Source organism: Carcharhinus amblyrhynchos, chromosome 12 (genome assembly GCF_965287045.1).
Source record: "Carcharhinus amblyrhynchos chromosome 12, sCarAmb.v2.hapA, whole genome shotgun sequence".
Taxonomy (NCBI): domain Eukaryota; kingdom Metazoa; phylum Chordata; class Chondrichthyes; order Carcharhiniformes; family Carcharhinidae; genus Carcharhinus; species Carcharhinus amblyrhynchos.
In genome coordinates, this window is record NC_137335.1 from 73,833,919 (window position 1) to 73,854,649 (window position 20,731).

General features: G+C 47.8%; 1 protein-coding gene across 7 annotated transcripts in view; it reads left to right on the top strand.

The window, feature by feature from the left end:
- Positions 1-20,731, top strand: part of ltbp1 (latent transforming growth factor beta binding protein 1) — a 331,204-nt gene that overhangs the window by 240,725 nt on the left and 69,748 nt on the right. For all 7 annotated transcript variants that reach the window (XM_080200719.1, XM_080200720.1, XM_080200722.1 and 4 more), the window contains one exon: positions 8,425-8,550. In XM_080200719.1, coding sequence (XP_080056845.1) covers positions 8,425-8,550 — 126 coding nt within the window. The remainder of the gene's footprint in view (positions 1-8,424; positions 8,551-20,731) is intronic.

A 20,731-nucleotide genomic window follows, 5' to 3' on the forward strand; every position in this document is an offset into this window, starting at 1 on the left:
ACATCAAAATACTCATAATAAAATGAGAGCAATTGTAAGGGCAGCACAGTGGCACAGTGGTTAGCACTGCTGACTCACAGTGCCAGGGTCCCGGGTTCGAATCCCGGCTTGGGTCACTCTCTTGCATGGAATTTGCACATTCTCCCCATGTCTGCATGGGTTTCCTCCGGGTGCTCCAGTTTCCTCCCAGGCTCCAAAGATGTGCAGGTTAGGTGGATCGGCCATGCTAAATTGCCCCTTTGTGTCAGGGGGATTAGTTAGGATAAATGCATGGGGTTATGGGGATAGGGCTTGGATGGGATTGTTGTCGGTGCAGACTCGATGGGCTGAATGGCCTCCTTCTGCACTCTAGGATTCTATGATTCAATTGAAGATTCCTATTTAAAAATAAATCAATCCATCTTGTAATCAGATGCACGAGGCAAGTTTTTTACACAGAAGGTGGTGGGTGCCTGGAACTTGCTGCCGGGGAAGGTAGTGGAAGCGGATACGATTGTGACTTTTAAGGGGTGTCTTGACAAATATATGAGTAGGATGGGAAGAGCGGGATATGGTCCTGGGAAGGGTAGGGGGCTTTAGTTCAGTTGGGCAGCATGGTCAGTGCAGGCTTGGTGGGCCGAAGGGCCTGTTCTTGTGCTCCTGAGGCAAGATTTTTACACAGAGGGTGGTGAAAGTCTGGAACACGCTGCCCGAGGAGGTGGTGGGAGCAAGTACAATAGCGGCACTTAAGGGCAACTAGGCGAATACATGAATAGGATGGGAATGGAAGGATATTGACTCCTTAACTGCATATGGTTTTAGGTTAGGCAGGCAGCATGATCAGCACAGGCTTGGAGGGCCGAATGGCCTGTTCCTGTGCCGTACTGCTCTTTGTTCTTTGACTCCTGTTGCGGGAAAATTCCACCCTGGCCAGCATCTGAAGCCCTCAAACCAAAAAAAGATGCTGGAAAATCTCAGCAGGTCTGGTAGCATCTTTGACTTTTAAAGCTTTTAGCTTTGACAAAGGGATCATCTGGATTTGAAACGTCAGCTCTTTTCTCTCCTTAAGATGCTGCCAGAACTGCTGAGATTTTCCAGCATTTTCTCTTTTGGTTTCAGATTCCAGCATCCGCAGTAATTTGCTTTTATCTGAAGCGCTCAATGCTCCTTTTCCTAACTGGCACTAACATTCGTCACCTGAATGAGCACATCGTTGGCACAAAGAGGGAGTTTGAAAGTTATTGGGTTGTACTGGCCGAAGCTGAGAAACTTGTTGGCTTGTCCTTTGATATTCATCCAGTGGAAGCAGCCAATTACTGCAAGATGGAACAAAGGCCACTTTGAATCCAGGAATATTGTTGTAGAGATTAGCGCGATAATGTTGGGCTTGCTTTCTTCTCACTACAGCCTGGAAATGCAAAATCAGCAATCAGAATTCCTCCTCCAAATCTGTATTGACGAGAAGAGCTAAGCCGAGGAAGTGACTGGCTCCCAAAGCTGGCAGAACCTCCACATAGATAGAATCCCTCCTATGCAGAAGGAGGCCATTCAGCCCATTGAGTCTGCTCCAACCACAACCCCACCCAGGCTCTATTTCCATAACTCTATTCATTTACCCTAGGTAGTACCCCCTAACACTAAGGGGTAATTTTAGCATGGCTAATCCACCGAACCCGCACATCTTTGGAGTGTGGGAGAAGACCGGAGCACCCGGAGGAAACCCACGCAGGCACAGGGAGAATGTGCAAACTCCACACAGACAGTGACCCAAGCCGGGAATCGAACCCAGGTTCCTGGTGCTCTGAGGCAGCAGTGCTAAACACTGTACCACCATGCCACCCAGTTGTATAATCAAAGGCTTGCTTTTATGCCAGTGATTATGGGAGTCTGCAATCCCTGGGCCAGCTCCTAGCACTCGAGCTACTAAATCTGGCTGCCTTATCCCCTTCAGCAGGATGACAGAGCTGAAGGAACAACATTTAGCAGTGTAAATATTGGGAACTGGCTCCCGGACAAGGGTCTCCTGGCACCTCACCTAAATAAACACCAGCATGAAAGTGGCTTAAATGTGGCTTGATTAAGAGTTCAGAATCTGTCCTGCCTGAAACTTCAGGTCTAGTTTTTTTGTGGCCCTGCCCATCCAGGAACCCGCCAGTATAAATTGGCAGCAGTTTTGTGGCAATGCTCATCCTGTCAGCTTCATCCCTCCCTCTTCTCCTTTGAACCCCTCTCCACTGCAATAGGCCACTGGGCCAAAACATTAACAGTTTGGAAGAAGGAATTGAAAGCACAGTTGCTAAGTTTGCAGATGATACAAAGGTACGTTGACGAATAGGTAGAAATGAGGAAGCGGGGGGCTGCAGAAGGATTTGGACAGGTTAAGGAAGTGGCAGATGGAATACAATATAGAAAAGTGTGAGGTTATGCGCTTTGGAAGGAGGAATGGAGGCATAGACTATTTTCTAAATGGGGAAATGCTTAGAAAATCAGAAACACAAAGGGACTTGGGATCCTTGTTCAAGATTATCTTAACGTTTTCATGCAGGTTCAGTTGGCAGTTAGGAATGCAATGTTAGCATTCATATCGAGAGGGCTAGAACACAAAGAGCAGGGATGTACTTCTGAGGCTGTATAAGGCTCTGGTCAGACCCCATTTGGAGTATTGTGAGCAGTTTTGCGCCCCATACCTAAGAATGGATGTGCTGGCCTTGGAAAGAGTCCAGAGGAGAGTCACAAGAATGATCCCTGGAATGAAGAGCTTGTTGTATGAGGACTCTGAGTCTGGCTCTGTACTCGTTGGAGTTTAGAAAGATGAGGGGGGATCTTATTGAAACTTACAGGATATTGCGAGACCTGGATAGAGTGGATGTGGAGAGGATGTTTCCACTAACAGGAAAAACTAGAACCAGAAGGCACAACCTCAGGCTAAAGGGACGATCCTTTAAAACAGAGATGAGGAGGAATTTCTTCAGTCAGAGAGTGGGAATCTGTAGAACTCTTTGCCACAGAAGGCTGTGGCGGCCAGGTCATTGAGTGTGTCTTTAAAACAGGAATAGAAAGGTTCTTGATTAATAAGGGGATTATGGGGAACAGGCAGGAGAATGGGGATGAGATAAATATCAGCCATGATTTAATGACAGAGCAGACTTGATGGGCCGAGTGGCCTAATTCTGTTCCTATGTTTTATGGTCTTATGGGCTGCCATTCCATTCCATACAAATGGCACCTCTTTCAACTGCCATTCATTGTTGCCCATTTTACCCTTGTGCCCGGGAGGATTTTTAGCCCCACAGTATCTAAAGTGTCTCCTTATGTCAGATCATCAGTGAATGGAGAACTCTCCGTTCATAGGCTGGGATTTGCTACTCCCCCACCACCTGGTGGGAGGTGGCTCGCCACTCGCCACTGGTAAGACCTTCCGGTCCACCGATGCCAACGGCCATCTGTATTGCTTGCTGGCTGTGATGCCAGAGACCCTGCTGCGGGGAGTGGGAGGGGGTGGCACTTTTTGACCGGACTGGCCCATCCCAGCAACGGGAAGGGCTGGAAAATCTTGGCCATGGTTTAACTGAAGCAGAACTTCATGATGTCACACAAGGTGGAATCCTATGGGAAACCTCTATTCCCAGATCAACGGGACAACCAAGGGGCCAATAGCAACATGTCACCAGTTAGCGTACAGGTGAAGATCACTGATTTGATTTGATTTGATTTATTATAGTTACATGTATTAATGTACAGTAAAAGGTAATGTTTCACGTGTGTTATACAGATAAAGCATATCATTCATAGAGAAGGAAAGGAGAGGGGGCAGAATGTAGTGTTACAGTCATAGCTAGGATGTAGAAAAAGATCAACTTAATATAAGGTTGGTCCATTCAAAAGGTTGACAGCAGCAGGGAAGAAGCTGTTCTTGAGTCGGTTGGTACGTGACCTCAGACTTTTTTATCTTTTTTCCAATAGAAGAAGGTGGAAGAGAGAATGTCCGGGGTGTATGGGGTCCTTGATTATGCTGGCTGCTTTGGCAAGGCAGCAGGAAGTGGAGACAGTCACTGGATGGGAGGCTGGTTTGTGTGGTGGACTGGGCTTCGTTCACGACCCCTTGTAATTCTTTGCAATATTGGACAGAGCAGGATGGGTTGGTGACACAGTGATTAGCATTGCTGCCTCACAAGCGCCAGGGATTGGGTTCAATTCCGGCCTTAGGTCACTGTCTGTGTGGTGTCTGCATGTTCTTCTCATGTCTGTGTGAGTTTCCTCGGGTGCTCCAGTTTCCTCCCACAGTCCAAAGATGTGCGGGTTAGGCTGATTGGCCATGTTAAATTGCCCCTTAGTGTCGGGGGATTAGTAGAATAAATATGTCGGATTATGGGAATAGGGCCTGGTTGGTGCAGACTCGATGGGCTGAATGATCTCCTGCACTGTGGGGATTCTATGATTCAATAACGTGGCAATAACGTAGTCATTGTTGTAATGTTGACAACCTGGCAATCCAGCTGTGGCATGGCGAGCTCCCCCCCCATGGCAACAAAGCAACAGGCACCTCATCTGTTTGAGGTACAGGTTAAGGGATAGATATTGACCAGGACATGAGAGAAACTCCCTTCTTCTTTGAATGGTGGTCGTGGGATCTTTAACATCCCTTCGAGAAGGCAGAAAGGGCCTCAGTCTAATACCTCATCTGAGTTTCAACACCCCCCCCTCAGAACTGTATAGAAACACCAGCTTTGTTTCTGTGCAGTGAGAGTTTTCCAATGTCCTGGCCAATATCTGTCCCTCAACCAACACTTAAAGCTCTGACGAAGGATCATCCAGACTCAAAGCATTGGCTGAATTCTTTTTTTAGTTTTTTTATAGTCTATTTATCATTGTCATGAGTAGGCTTACATTAACACTGCAATGGAGTTACTGTGAAAATCCCCTAGTTGCCACACTCCGGTGCCTGTTCGGGTCAATGTACCTAACCAGCACAGCTGTTGGACTGCGGGAGGAAACCGGAGCACTCGGAAGAAACCTACGCAGACACGGGGAGAATGTGCAGACTCCACACAGACAGTGACCCGAGCTGGGAATCAAACCCGGGTCCCTGGCACTGTGAGGCAGCAGTGATAACCACTGTGCCACCGTGCCGCCCCCTCTCTCCGTAGGCACTCTCAGATCTACTGGGAGGAATGTTCCCATCCTGCCCACCACAGGAATGGTCGAGACCATGCCACTCTGTTCACCTCGGGCGGTAATTACCGACCTTGGAAGCGGGCACGGGCGCAAGATCCCTCCCGCTGGGTTTTTCCAGCACTTTCCGCTTTTGTTTCGAAATCCAGCATCCGCAGTATTTTGCCTTGACTGAAAAATCATCGACTTTCTTTTTTCTCTTGCTTTGCCCTTGTTCAACTCTCTGTTGTTGGGACTCAGGCTGCAGGACCCAGTGTTTACATTGCAGAGTCCCGCGCCCTGGACTCCTCTCTCCTGCTGCGCCGTACTGTTCACACTTGCAATCTCCCACAGTTTGTGCTGACCTTCCTCTGCAGTCTGGCGAGCTGCGAGTTGTCGGGGTGGTGGTGGTGGGGGGTGGGGGGGGCGGGGGGTGCGGTGGGAAGGTCAGAAGCCAGCAGATGTTTTTGGGTTGCATCTGGAGATCAATTTGATCCATCTTTGACCCTGTTTACATCTCCAGGTTCAGTCTCGCTGAGAGGCTGGAGCCACTTCAGAGCGGAAAAAAAAGGATGATGTGTGAATGCTTCACTGAGAGCGATAACTCACATCAATTAATCTGCCATTGCAACATGACACTGGTTCACATCTGAAGTGAGCCAGATCTCGCTGTGTTTTATGCTTCAGATCGTACATATCCCTTCCTCCCTCCCCGATCATTATACTTCCAAAACAATCTTTCTCATCAGTAATTTTTACAGCTTCCTTTGCCTCCTTTACTTGGTTGCCCCGATGCCACACTGTTCTGGGGGTGAGAGGGCAGACAGGCTACGCCGTGCTGCTCTGTGTCCAAATGCAGCGAGTGAAAAAGACTTCCCTGCAGTGAAATGACTTTGATTTTCCCCGGTTTCCCCCCTTCAATCAGGATGCTCGGCTTGACCCTTGACCTCCCCTGTAGTCACAAAACCGTGACCAATATCTCGCTGTGTGGGAACTCACAAATGTAGTTTTCAACTTCAAAGTGCTGTGTGACCTTCTTCATCCTAGAATTATTAGTAAAGCGGCACAGTGATTAGCACTGCTACCTCACAGCGCCAGGAGCCTGGGTTCAATTCCAGCCTCGGGTCACTGTCTGTGCAGAGTTTTCACATCCTCCGTGTCTGTGTGGGTTTCCTCCGGTTTCCTCCCACACTCCAAAGATGTGCAGGTTGCGTTGATTGGCCATGCTAAATTGCCCCTTAGGGATTCCAGGGGGTCCTGAGGTTGGGAAGGGCTCCACAGAAAGAAACATTCTTTTTTCTACCGAATGTAACACTGCCAGATAACTGCAGAATGGTGGCACATTGGTTAGCACCGCTGCCTCATGGTGCCAGGGACCTGGGTTCGATTCTCGGCTTGGGTCACTGTCTGTGTGGAGTTTGCCCGTTCTCCCCGTGTCTACATGGGTTTCCTCCGGGTCCTTCACATTCCTCCCACAGTCTGAAAGACGTGCGGGTTAGGTGCATTGACCATGCTAAATGCCCCCTCAGTGTACCCGAACAGGCGCCAGAGTATGATGACCAGAGGATTTTCACAGTGACTTAATTGCAGTGTTAATGTAAGCCTATTTGTGACGTTAATAAATAAATAAACTTAAACTTTAAACTATATGGGAAGCTCAAAGGCAACTGAAGGAAGGACTGATTGATACTTAAGGAATAATTTCGTTCATTTGAGAAAGTAGTTTTAGCTGTTTCCTTTTATTAAGAAGTGCCTGTGGGAGAGATTAGGGTTTGTGAAATAAATAGTATGGCTCCGTTAATACACGCACAAAGAAAATCTCCCAAGAGGTGTGACAGAAGCATTTGTCAAGAGGAAGTTAGGTAGTTGGAAGTCTAAGCCCCATTTTAGACTAATTTTGGGCTTTCTTTTTCTGAGGGGCTGCAAACTTCCTTATCCAGAGGGTGATTAGGAAATGGAACTCGCTACCACAAGGAGTGGCTGAAGTGAATAGAATTGCTACAGTGCAGAGAAAGGCCATTCGGCCCATCGAGCCTACACTAACAACAGTCCCACCCAGGCCCTAACCCCATGTATTTATCCTACTAACCTCCCCTGACACTAAGGGGCCATTTAAGGGAATCGAATCCGGGCCCCAGGCACTGTGAGGCAGCAGTGCTGACCACTGTGCCCCGTATGTACCATATTTTAAACAAACTCGGTTTATCAAGTGCCCTATTTCACCAAAAAAAAATTCACTGCAACCTCAATCCACTGCATTCATTCTGATTATCGAGGGCATGTGGAGATATCTTGTTATTTTAATCATGTGAATTAAATTCCAGTTCAGATTTGTATATGAAACACCATGGGCAGGATTTTACAGCCTCCCTCAGGAGAACCGGAAATTCCTACCCCCGGCCAACGGAGTTTTCCGTTGTCGGACTCTTGCCCGTGCTGATTCCGTGGCAGGCGAGGTAGGAGAATTCCGGCTAAAGTGTGACTGTCAATCCTACCGACTGATCGCAGAACTTGGCTTCTCCTGAATTTACCCTGTGAAGAAGGAAAAAGGTCAATGAATTTAATGAATTTTGTATCTAGCATATATCACAAACATAACCCTTCCTCGTGGCTGATCTTCCCAGGCTTATACTGCTCCTGGCATCAATACAACTTATTTATTCATGTTTTCCTTACTTGTTCGTGTCTTTCATTCTTTAACTTTCATTTCCATAGACAGATAGTTAAATGTGAATGTTATTTTACAGACATTGCAAACCTTACCTGTTTGTACTAGCTAAACACAGTTAAACAGCTGCAGATGGTAGAGTGCAATAACTGCTATTTGACAGCAAGACTCCTGCTGGGAAGCTGCGACCACACAAGTTACTTCAGCAGAGAAGCTGCTGGAAAAGCCATGGGTCGTGACTGTACTGATGGCTGTGTTGTGACTGAAGCTGCCGGATTTGTTGTGGGTCCTGGCTGAAGCCAGGGGCTGTGTCATGACTGGAAGGGGAAGCATTGCGGGTCCTGGACTGATACCAGAGTTTGCATCATGACTGGCGCTGGGGACCATGATGTATAAATACCCACATGTATTTGTGTTCAGTGAGAAGCCTAGTGAACCACTCTTAGGTGCAAGATCTCTCCCAAAAACTTTTGTAATAAAACTACTGTTCTTTGGCTCACTGACAGTCTCAGAGATGTCTTTTACCTACAACACCTGAGTGGAGCCTGTCTCTCGCTGTAAGGTTTATAACCGTGTTTTGACTTCGTGGGGACCAGTCTGACCATTTTGTAACATCCTATTTGCAGATGTGGATGAGTGTACAAACGACACAGTGTGTGGCAGCCACGGCTTCTGTGAAAACACAGCTGGATCCTTCCAGTGTCTCTGCGACCAGGGCTTTCAGGACATGCTGGACGGGAAAGGATGTATGGGTGAGTTCCAGCTCTTTTTCACTCCTCAAAGGCTGAGCCACAGCGCTGTTGTTCAAACAACCTGCGGCGAGAGGGAGGGAAGCACATTCCAGGGATAACGGCAAAGCCTTACAGCTAGCAGGTGGATGGATGAGGTGGCCAAGTGCAGTCACAAGACTGGAGCATGGAGTGCAGTCTTGCAGTCTGGGAGAAAGAACGGGGTCATATTTTGCTGGCGTCCATTTTATCCCATAGTGGTCCCGTGAGATGGTAGTGAGTTCATCCATGTGATCCTCTGCTCTTTTCAGACACATTGTTGCCGCTAACACTGCAAATTCCAGAATTATAGATCATAGAATCCCAGAAGCAGGACATTCGGCCCATAGAGTTTGCACCAACAACCATCCCCGCAACCCCACACATTTACCCTGCTAATCCTGCTAACCTACACATCCTGGGACACTAAGGGGCAATTTAGCATGGCCAATCCACCTAACCCACAAATTTTTAGACTGTGGGAGGAAACCAAAGCACCCAGAGGAAATCCACGCAGACGCGGGGGAGAACGTGCAGACTCCGCACAGAGAGCTACCTATGCCGGGAATCGAACCCAGGTCCCTGAAGCTGTGAGGCAGCAGTGCTAACTGAAGTTAACTCACCAAGGCAAATACTAAAGATCATAACATACTTATGAAGGTGAAGCCCTTTGTGAAAAAATCAGGAAGTACACAAGCCATAAATAGCTGACAACAGGATTGGCCAGTGAAACATGGGCCCTTATTTAACACTCCCCCACCAGCTAGTATTAGGCAGAGTTTGGGTGGAGAATGGGGATAGGGACTGGATTCCCTTTGGGTTCCTGCCAGCCCTGACCACTTGGGGATTTTAAGCCCCCGCTTGTCCTCATTGAGGGCACTAAATGGCCAATTTATGTCCAACGAAGGGGCGTTTCCCACCCAGCCTCAATGTTTATTTTTAAGCTGGCAGGAGGATTGAACATCCGTGGGGGAAGGCCGGAAGAATCAAAGTTGGATCTTGGAACGGGGATAGGGTGAGAAGGGGTAAGGGTGGGGCGTCACCATCAGGAGCCCCCATCTGACTGGGAGTGTTCTCCTCTTAAGGCCCAGTGACCTCCCCCTCATCCCCACAGCAGCTACTGCCCTGGGACTCTAAACCAAAGACAGAAAATGCTGGAAACTCTCAGCAGTCTGACAGCATCTGCGGGGCGGGAATGGAGTCAACGTTTTGAGTCTGGATGACTCTTCGTCTGAAACTCTTGAGTGTAGTGCTGGCCACCCCCAGGCCTCCCCTACCTCCCCGTCCTGGTACCCCTTACACTTTCCTAGCAATCCATCTCTGACATTTAGGCTCAGGCCTAAACAATAGCAATCCAATTAAAATCAACATAAGTGAATCATGCACAAACAGACAAACAGAATCAAAATAGACCGAAGCTCTTCTTCTGTCCACTGCAGCTCTCTAAGGCGGGACTTCCTCTGGAGTGGGTGGGGGTGGAGGGGGGTGCAGCAATACGCTCTGTAAAATTCAACCCATGTTCAAGAGTTCCACAATAAATGGCTACATCAAATAAATCCACTCACACGGGTGGCATGGTGGCATAGTGGGTTAGCACTGCTGCCTCACAGCGCCAGGGACCCAGGTTTGATTCCTAGCTCGGGTCATTCTCTGCGCTGAGTCTGCGTATTCTCCCCATGTCTGCGTGGGTTTCCTCCGGGTGCTCCGGTTTCCTCCCACAGTCCGAAAGACATGCTGCTGAGGTGCACCGGCCACGCTAAATTCTCCCTCAGTGCACCCAAACAGGTGCCGGAGAGTGGCGACTAGGGAATTTTCACAGTAACTTCATTGCAGTGTTAATGTAAGCCTACATGTGAAACTCAGAAATAAACCTTTAAAATGATAGTATTCTCTGCCTAGACGGTTTTGCAGTACGCGGGTGAGTTATCCTCTCGGGTGAAATTCTGTCATAACCCTGTCACAATGGGACATCTGCCTGTCTCCTGCTCTGATGCTGACCTTGACTCATTTCGCTGCAGTCAACTTTATTTAGAGGTTAGGGTATGTGTGGGGTTCCTACTGTCCTTATTGTCCTTAGCAGAGAGGCAAGACTAGCTTCTGCCATGGCAGCTGAAGAGACAAACACTCTTTAAAACCTGGTCTTCCTGAGTGGAGAAAATACAGTCGCCTCCCCTCCATCTTTTTCTTATTTATTTGTGGGACATGGGTGTCGCTGGCTGGCCAGCATTTATTGCCCATCCCTAGAAAACTGTCCTAGAACTTGGATAGCTAATGCAATGCTGGTGAACCTCTGTGGGGGAAGGCCGGAAGAATCAAAGTTAGATCTTGGAACGGAGGCAGGGCGAGAGGGGGGAAGGGTGGGGCATCACCATCAAAAGCCTCCGTATGACTGGGCGTGTCCTTCTCTTAAGGCCCAGTGGTCGCCAGACCTCCCCCCCACCTCCAGAGCAGCTACTCCCCTGGGACTCTGAAACTGCAGTCAGAGGGCAGTTGAGAGTCAACCACATCGCTGTGGTTCTTGAGTCACATGTCAGCCAGACCTGTTAAGGATGGCAGATTTCCTTCCCTAAAGGGACATTAGTGAACCAGATGGGTTTTTGGAAAAAATATTTACTTATTAGTCACAAGTAGGCTGACATTAACACTGCAGTGAAGTTACTGTGAAAACCCTCTAGTCGGCACACTGCAGGTACACTGACAGAGAATTTAGCATGGCCAATGCACCCAACCAGCACGTCTTTCAGACTGTGGGAGGAAACCGGAGCACCCGGAGGAAACCCACGTGCAGACATGGGGAGGATGTGCAGACTCCGCACAGACAATGACCCAGGCTGGAACCAAATCCAGATCCTTGGCGCTGTGAGGCAGCAGTGCTAAGCGCTGTGTCACCGTGCTGCCCAAAGCAGATCTGTAAAACCTTTATTGGCAGAACGCCTTCCAAGTCCCACAGTTCTCAACCTAAGCACTCTTGTTTATATAATATCAAATAAGACTTAGCTTTTTTAGGTGTGTGGTACAAACTGATATGTTGTGGTGACCACATAGAATCATTGAAAGATGTTGTCACACACAGTTGTTGGGTTCACAGTGACTGCACGAGGCTGATTGAAATGTTAGTCTTGTCAGGAGATTCTGGCAGTAATCTTTGCCTTGCGGGTGACTGCCAGCAATATTCCCCTGCATTTATAGCCCAGGTAACAAGACTGTGATTCTCAGTAGGGCCATAAATATAAAGCAGTCACTAATAAATCCAATAAGGAATTCAGAAGAAACTTCCTTATCCAGAGAGCGATTAGGAAATGGAACTCGCTGCCACAAGGAGTGGCTGAAGTGAATAAAATTGCTACAGTGCAGAGAGAGGCCATTCAGCCCATCGAGCCCACACTAACAACAATCCCACCCCGGCCTTTAACTCCATGTATTTACCCTCCTAACCTCCCCTGACACGAAGGGACAATTTAGCATGGCCATTCAATCTAACCAGCACGTCCTTCAGAACATGGGAGGAAACCGGAGGAAATGCACGCAGACACAGGGAGAATGTGCAGACTCCGCACGGATAGTCACCCGAGGCTGGAATTGAACCCGGGTCCCTGGCGCTCTGAGGCAGCAGTGCCAACCACTGTGCTGCCCGTTCCATGGACTCTGATTGGTTTGCAGGTTCTGGGACCAAATGTCCATCCCTTGTGCCTGAGTCTTTGTGGCGATTGGCATCACCTGACCGTGAAGACTATCGCTGCAGAACTCAAACCTGCTCTTCTAACACCACATTCTGCACCCTTCCCTCACTGCTATGTACTCTATGAATGCTATGCTCTGCCTGTATAGCATGCAAGAAACAATACTTTTCACTGTATACCAATACATTTTAAAAAATTGCTTTTTTATTCACTCGTGGAACATGGGTATCACCAGCATTTATTGCCCATCCCTAGTTGCCCTTGGAGGGCAGTTGAGAGTCGATCACATTGCTGTGGCTCTGGAGTCACATGTAGGCCAGAGCAGGTTAAGATGGCAATTTCCTTCCCTAAAGGACATAAGTGAACCGGATGGGTTTTTCCCAACAATCCACAATGGTTTCATGGTCATCAGTAGATTCATAATTCCAGATTTATTTTCATTGAATTCAAATTCCACCATCTGCCGTGATGGGATTTGAACCCAGGTCCCCAGAACATTAGCTGAGTTTCTGGATTAATAGTCTGGCGATAATACCACGAGGCCATCGGCTCCCCACGCGGCAGTAATTTATCAAATCAAATCTCCAAAGATACATGAGGCCGATCGTGCTGGGGAGGGGGGAGCGCATTGGTTAACGATCAGTGCGCGGCCGGCCCACCCTGTCTGATCTTTCCTTCCCAGTCCCCCAGGGAGGCTGAGAGCCGTCTGTGTACCCCACCTCCTCCCCAGCCAGCCTCCCACCACCCGGACTTGTGATCCCTTCCGCAGGCGTGTGGTTCGGAGAATGCGAAAAGAGGGAGATCTTTCAGAGTGATATTGGACTTGGCGAGGGGGATTGGGTCGGGAGCGGGGCAATCTTATAAGCCATCTTGAAACCACGGTAATTGTATACCTAAGAAGAGAAAGAAAGACAGCCTCCTTATTAAACATAAAGAGGGTGATAATTTGCGTTTCAGTGCAGCTGCAGCCACAGCTCGTCAAGTGGAATTTATTTCCTGGCATTTACGAAGTCGAATTAATCAAATGTGAAAGCCAAGTTTATTTGTAGAAAAAGCAAAAGAAGTAAAAATGTAAATCTATAAGGACGAATTTCACATCTCGAATGAGGTTCTGTTGAGAACCTACTGACCACAAACTATTGGCAGCCGGAAATACTGTCTGGCGCTCAATACGCACTCTCTGCTCAGAGTTTGATAAAATACCTCCTTAAAGCAAAAAAAAAAGATTCTGCAGACATTTGGCCCGTTTTGCAGACTAGTTTTTTTTCTTTGAAAAAAAAATTGCTTTCACTGGCTCAGGGTTCTTCGTTCTGTCAAGCTGCGTGTGTATCGCAAGTGAGAAATCCCAGTGCTCCAATTTCACTCTGAAACACGGTTATAACAGGCTGTCCGTCATTGCCTCGCTTGTGTGTCAGTGCACAAACCGCAACGCCCCGGGCCCTCCGTCACGTTGACAGCTCGGGACGCCATTCTGTCATCGGGCCCGCTCACAGGATGGAGGTTCCTCCTCGGAAGCCTCATGGGTCCATTGCCTGGCGCGGCGTGGGGGGGTGGGGAGGGAGGGGGGCGGGTGTCGGCAGTGGGGTGGTTAAAGAGAGGACTTCTCCACCAGTGAGGCAAGGTGATTCAGGGGCCGGGCAGGTTTAGAAAATAGGAGAACCTGTTAGAAAATTGTGAGGTTCACAGAAAGGGTGAAAATCTTTCACAGCTGCTGTACCTAAAGCTCTGCGTAATACACCTCCATTTCTGGGTGAAAAACACTTTGTAGCAAAACAAGAATACAAGCAAAGTTAATTTATTAGTCACAAGTAGGCTCACATTAACACTGCAATGAGGATGCTGTGAATATCCCCTAGTCACCGCACTCTGGTGCCTGCTTGGGTACACTGAGGGAGAATTTAGCACGGCCAATGCACCTAACCAGCACATCTTTCGGACTGTGGGAGGAAACCGGAGTGCCTGGAGGAAACCCACGCAGACATGGGGAGAATGTGCAGGCTCCGCACAGACAGTGACCCAAGTTGGGAATCGAACCCAGGTCCCTGGCATTGTGAGGCAGCAGTGCTAACAGCTGTGCCACTGTGCTGCCCTACATAATAATACAGTAATGTTGCTCATCAATTTAAAAATGACTTCTAATGAAGCTGGCTACAGCAAAGTTTTATGTTTTATGCAGCAATGTGACTTTTTTAATTTGATCTGATTTATTACAGTCACGTATTGCGATACAGTAAAAAGAATGGTTTCTTGCGCGCTTTACAGGCAAAATGTACCATTCATAGAATACATAGGTTTATTTATTAGTGTCAAAGTAGGCTTACATTGACACTGCAATGAAGTTACTGTGAAAATCCCCCAGTTGCCACACTCCGGTGCCTGTTCGGGTACACTGAGGTTGAATTTAGCATGGCCCAACGCACCTAACCAGCATGTCTTTCGAACTGTGGGAGGAAACCAGAGCACCTGGGGAAACCTATGTAGACACTGGGAGAACATGCAGACTGCACACAGACAGTGACCCAAGCTGGTAATCGAACCCAGGTCCCTGCCATTATAAGGCAGCAGTGCTAAACACTGTGCCACCCTCAAAAGGGAGAAGGAAAGGAGAGAGTGTAGAATGTAATGCTACAGTCACAGCTAGGATGAAGAGAAATCTTTCTCTTCATCCTAGCTGTGATCCATTCAGAAGTCTGATGATAGGAGGGAAGAAGCTGTTCTTGAGTCAGTTTGGACATGGTTTTAGACTTTTTAAAATCTTTTTCCCAATGGAAGAAAGTGGAAGAGAGTATGTCTGAGGTGCAGGGGGTCCTTGATTATGCTGGCTGCTTTTCCAAGGCAGTGGTGGAAAGTAACTGTTTAATTAAGTTAATATCAATTTTACATGCGGTGCTCTCACAATATTAGTATCTTGTAGCTGTTGCTCCCATCTTTATTATGTTTGCCTCGTTCCTTTATTGATGGTGTTAGCTCACTGGCTCTTCCCATGTTAACTTAGCTTTTGGAAGCTTCCTGTGTCCCCTGCAAATAAAGTGTGACTCCTGCCAGCAAACCAAGCTAAAGTAGGAGCAAACCGTATCTTATCAGTCTCTGCGTGGCATGCAGCACGCACACTTTGGCAGCAATGTAACATAACCTGCCATCGATTTGTCAACCTTCAGTGGTGTGCTCGGAATAGCTTATTTATTGCTCAGTTAGTAAGCCCAGAATAGACCAGCTTAATGCTGTAATTTTTAAACCTCGAGGTCTCTTGCTGATAGTTGCTACTTTTACAAATATATAGCCTCTTGGGCGATATTAATCTTGAAAGAAAATACAAGTGCGCTGGGATGGAATTCAATGGAACTAACACTGACGCATCCCTTTGAGCGCAGCAGTATCTATCAATGCTGCCTTCCTTCCTACTTCTGCAATCCATTCTCTCTCGTTCTCTCTTCTGCCCCACCATGGAAGGCCACTTGACTGGCAGGGCAGGGAGGCAAGCTTTTCCAAGCCAAGAACTGTGCAAAGACAGTAAGGGAGGAGTCTGAGCATCTGTCTTGTGAAATCATCACCATGAGAGTGGCATGGTGGCACAGTGGTTGGAACTGTTGCCTCAAGTAAGCGCCAGGGATCCAGGTTCAATTCTAGCCTTGAGTCACTGTCTGTGTGGAGTCTGCATGTTCTCCCTGTATCTGCGTGTATTTCTTCCGGTTTTCTCCCACAGTCCAAAAATGTGCGGGTTAGATGGATTCGCCATGATAAATTGACCCTAGTGTCAGGCAGATTAGCAGGATAAATGCGCGGGGTTACGGGAATGGGGCCAGGTGGGATTGTGTTCGGTACAGACTTGATGGGCTGAATGGCCTCCTTCTGTATTGTAGGGATTCTATGATCTCACCCTGATAGACTCCCTCACAAGGTTTCTTCACCTGCATGGGAAATTATGGGTATGCAAAATGGAAATCCCTTGAGAGCGCATCAGTACATCATCACTTTGTAACTTGATAGTGTTGCTAAAGGTGGGCAAATTGCTATATTTGTGCTCTGGGCTCATGCAAAGTGTACTGGGGACATTGTAGAGTTGCCCATTACCATACACAGTTCTTGTTTAGCATCTGCACCACCTGCACTTAGGCACATGATAGGCCACTTAATTCATCGTTCCACCATTCCATTACATCATGGTTGAAATGTACCTGAACTCATTTAATTCAGCCTTGTGCCATCTTCTTCCGTACCTTTGCTGAACAACAATCTGTTGATCTTAGCCTGGAGAATTGTTATTGGCCCAGCGTCCACAACATGTTAGAGAAGCAAGTTCCTGATATCCACTATGCTTTGGCTGGAATTTTCATTGCGTAGGTTGACTTGAGAGACCTTTAAAGTGTGATTCCCGACTCTATTCCTGGGCTGTGAGGCTTTTGGGAGTGCCTGTAAATGGTACGGTCTGCTTTGGCTGTATAGGGCATTGGCTGGAGTACTGTGTGCAATTTTGGGCGCCGTACTTACGCAAGGATATTTTGGCCTTGGAGGGAGTGCAGAGGAGGTTTACTAGGCTGATGCCGGAGTTGAGGGGGTTGAGCTATGAGGAGAGGCTGAATAGATTAGGCTTGTACTCGTTAGAGTTTAGAAGAATGAGGGGAGATCTCATTGAGACATATAAGATGATGAATGGGATGGATAGGATAGAGGTGGAGAGACTCTTCCCGCTCAGAAAGGATAGTAGGACCAGGGGGCACAGCCTCAAGATAAAGGGGGGGCGGTTTAGAACAGAGTTGAGGAGGAATTTCTTCACTCAAAGGGTGGTGAATCTCTGGAATTCTCTGCCCATTGAAGTGGTGGAGGCTACCTCGCTAAATATTTTTAAGACGCGGGTTGATGGGTTTTTGATGAGAGAGGGGATTAAGGGTTATGGGGAGAGGGCGGGAATGTGGAACTGAGCCACGACAGATCAGCCATGATCTTATTGAATGGCGGGGCAGGCTGGAAGGGCTAGTTGGCCTACTCCTGCTCCTATTTCTTATGTTCTTATGTTTCGGAAACCTGCATCTGGCATTCCCAGCCTGGCCGACTCCAGTGCAGATCTCCTACTCCTCTGCAATTCTCATGCCATAGGCTCGCTGCATACATAATGAGGCCTCACTGAGAGCCCAGACAGCTATGAGAACAACAGAACACCTGCTCCTCAGGGGAAATATTGTTTGAACGACAGTTCAGGCTCATTGATCTCTACTAGTCAATTTCAGAATGTTTGTTGACTGAAGTAAGTGGTTTCCATTATTTGTGGTTTTTGAAACTTCAGAGGGCCTGGATAATTGACACTTGTATTAGATTGCCATTTAAACTTTTTTTCATTGAACAAAGTGATAAATGGATTTTTTCAGAGATTTGTTTTTGGATATCCTTCATTACGCTGTGGTGTCCATTGGTTGTAGGAAGTGTTCAGTGGCTCAATGGACAAGGGAGTGCCAGGAATTGTCGATGGGGAATGAGGGCAGACCAAGTGTGGATGGAAGGACAGAGCGTGACATAAGGTGCATGATAGGATTTAGGGATTGGTGAAAGAGTGGTACTTCGAGTGGGGGCATGAGAGGGCATGGGGGTGAGTGCAAGGGCAAAGCCTGGCATGAGGGCATGAGGAGTTGAGGGGTGGGGAAAGCATGAGGTGGCATGGATGGGACATGGGGAGTGTTTGGAGGGTGTAGTGGCTGTTTCTCTGGGACTAAGTCCCACTGCACTGAGGTGGGCCTTGTATCACACCCAGTGTCCAGCAATGCAGATCCTTCCATGGCTGGCATCTTCTTCCAGAAATTTTTCCCAATTTTGAAGGTGGAAATCCAGGCCTTTATGTGGGAAAAAGTGCATCCTGCGTTCACACCTAAATGACCAAACATGAGCATGAAGCTGATATTATCTCTGTAATTCTGCCACGTCTATCCTTCCTAATTCCCATAATCATTTACAATATGTTGATTAGGTCACCAGGGAAACTTCTAAGTTTCTGCTCCTTTAGCCCATAATTTAACCCTTGGAACATGGTATTGTTTTGGTGAATCAGTGCTTTATAAGTTCCAAGGTCACTATCAAAAAATTACAGAATCCCTACAGTGCAGAAGGAAGCCATTCGGCCCATCGAGTCTGCATTGACAACAATCCCAGCTAGGCTCTATTCCCGTAACCCTGCATATTTACCCCACTAATCCCTCTAACCTAAACATTCCCGCAACACTAAGGGGCAATTTAGTCTGGCCAATCCACCTAACCCACACATCTTTGGACTGTAGGAGGAAACCAAAGCACCCGGAGGAAAACCACGCAGACACAGACACGTGCAAACTCCAAACAGATAGTGACCCATGCCAGGAATTGAACCCAGGGCCTTGGAGTTGTGAGGCAGCATACTAACCACTGTGCCACTGTCTCTCTCCTGAGGTTCGGTGTTCAAAATGTGAACCCGGGTTCTCCAGATTGAGACTGAACAAGGATCAGCTCAACTAGAAACATAACTTCCCCACTTTGGAACTGCGATTCAGTTGAGATAAGCAACAGTGCAGTTGCCATTTTGTTGCCTTTTCTAGTTCTGTACAGTTTTAAGTGGTTTGTGAGTACAGATGCCTTAGTCCCTTTGTGATAGCACTGGAAAGGGTGCTGAGGAGGTTCACCAGGGTGTTGCCTGGGCTGGAGCGTTTCAGCAATGCAGAGAGGCAGGATAGGCTGGAATTGTTTTTCTTAGAGCGGAGAAGGCTGAGGGGGAACATGATCAAGGTGTATAAAATTACGAGGGACATAGATCAGGCAGATGGGAAGAAACTTCCCCCTTTGTAGAGGGTTCAATAACCAAGGAGCACCAATTAAAGGTGAGGGGAATTAGAGGAAAAACCTTTTCACCCAGAGCATGGTGGAAATCTGCAACTCACTGCTTGAAAGGTTGGTAGAGGCAGAAGCCCTCACAACATTTAAGATGCATTTAGATGAGCACTTGAAATCATAGAATCCCTACAGTACATAAGAACATAAGAAATAGGAGCAGGAGGAGGCCAACTAGCCCTTCGAGCCTGCCCCGCCATTCAATAAGATCATGGCTGATCTGAAGTGGATCAGTTCCACATTCCCGCCCTCTCCCCATAACCCTTAATCCCCTCTCTCATCAAAAACCCATCAACCCGCGTCTTAAAAATATTTAGCGAGGTAGCCTCCACCACTTCAATGGGCAGAGAATTCCAGAGATTCACCACCCTTTGAGTGAAGAAGTTCCTCCTCAACTCTGTTCTAAACTGCCCCCCCTTTATCTTGAGGCTATGCCCCCTAGTCCTACTATCCTTTCTGAGCGGGAAGAGTCTCTCCACCTCTATCCTATCCATCCCATTCATCATCTTATATGTCTCAATGAGATCTCCCCTCATTCTTCTAAACTCTAACGAGTACAAGCCTAATCTATTCAGCCTGTCCTCATAGCTCAACCCCCTCAACTCCGGCATCAGCCTAGTAAACCGCCTCTGCACTCCCTCCAAGGCTAAAATATCCTTGCGTAAGTACGGCGCCCAAAACTGCACACAGTACTCCAGCTGCGGCCTCACCAACGCCCTATACAGCCGCAGCAAGACCTCCCTATTTTTATATTCAATCCCCCTCGCGATGAAGGCCAGCATCCCATTCGCCTTCCTGACCACCTGCTGCACCTGCAAGCTGGGTTTTTGCGACTCATGCACAAGGACCCCGAGGTCCCTCTGCACCGTCGCCTGCTGCAGTTTTTCTCCACGTAAGTAATAATCCTTCCTACCATTATTCCTACCAAAGTGGACCACCTCGCACTTGCCAACATTAAATTCCATTTGCCATTTCCTGTCCCATTCGCCCAGAAAGAGACCATCTGCACCAGTCTCACCCAGGCCCTATCCCTATAACCCCATACATTTATCCTAGCTAGTCTCCCAGATACTAAGGGGCAATTTAGCATGGCCAACCGTACATCTTTGGACTGCAGGAGAAAACTGGAAGAAAGCCACAAGGCGTGGGGAGAAAGTGCAAACTCCACACAGACTGTGACCCAAACCGGGAATTAAACCTGGGTCCCTGATGTTTGAGGCAGCAGTGCTAACCACTGTGCCACCGTGCTGCCCTTATTTGATTCACACTCTGAACAACAGCTGCGCTCTTGGGGTGGTACCGGGCAGATCACCCCACGGGTCACCGAACCCATTCCCTTAAAGGGGTTACGCCCCAACATACATAATAGTTACTTCATGGGAATGATACACACATCTCAGCCCAGATTGAATGAGCCTCGGGTTTATCCCCAAAAACCTTGCATAATGTCTATTGGGAAAACTCATGGGGTAACCAGAGAAAAGACACAACGAAGCTAAAAGTTTCATTGCTTTACTCTGACGGGGGAATTCTAGGTGAATTGGGCCAAAACTTCTTCAAGTTAAAAATAAATAAATTTTAGAGCGGTGAAGGCTGAGGTGGGACCGGATCACGGTGTTCAGAATTACGAGGGACGTAGT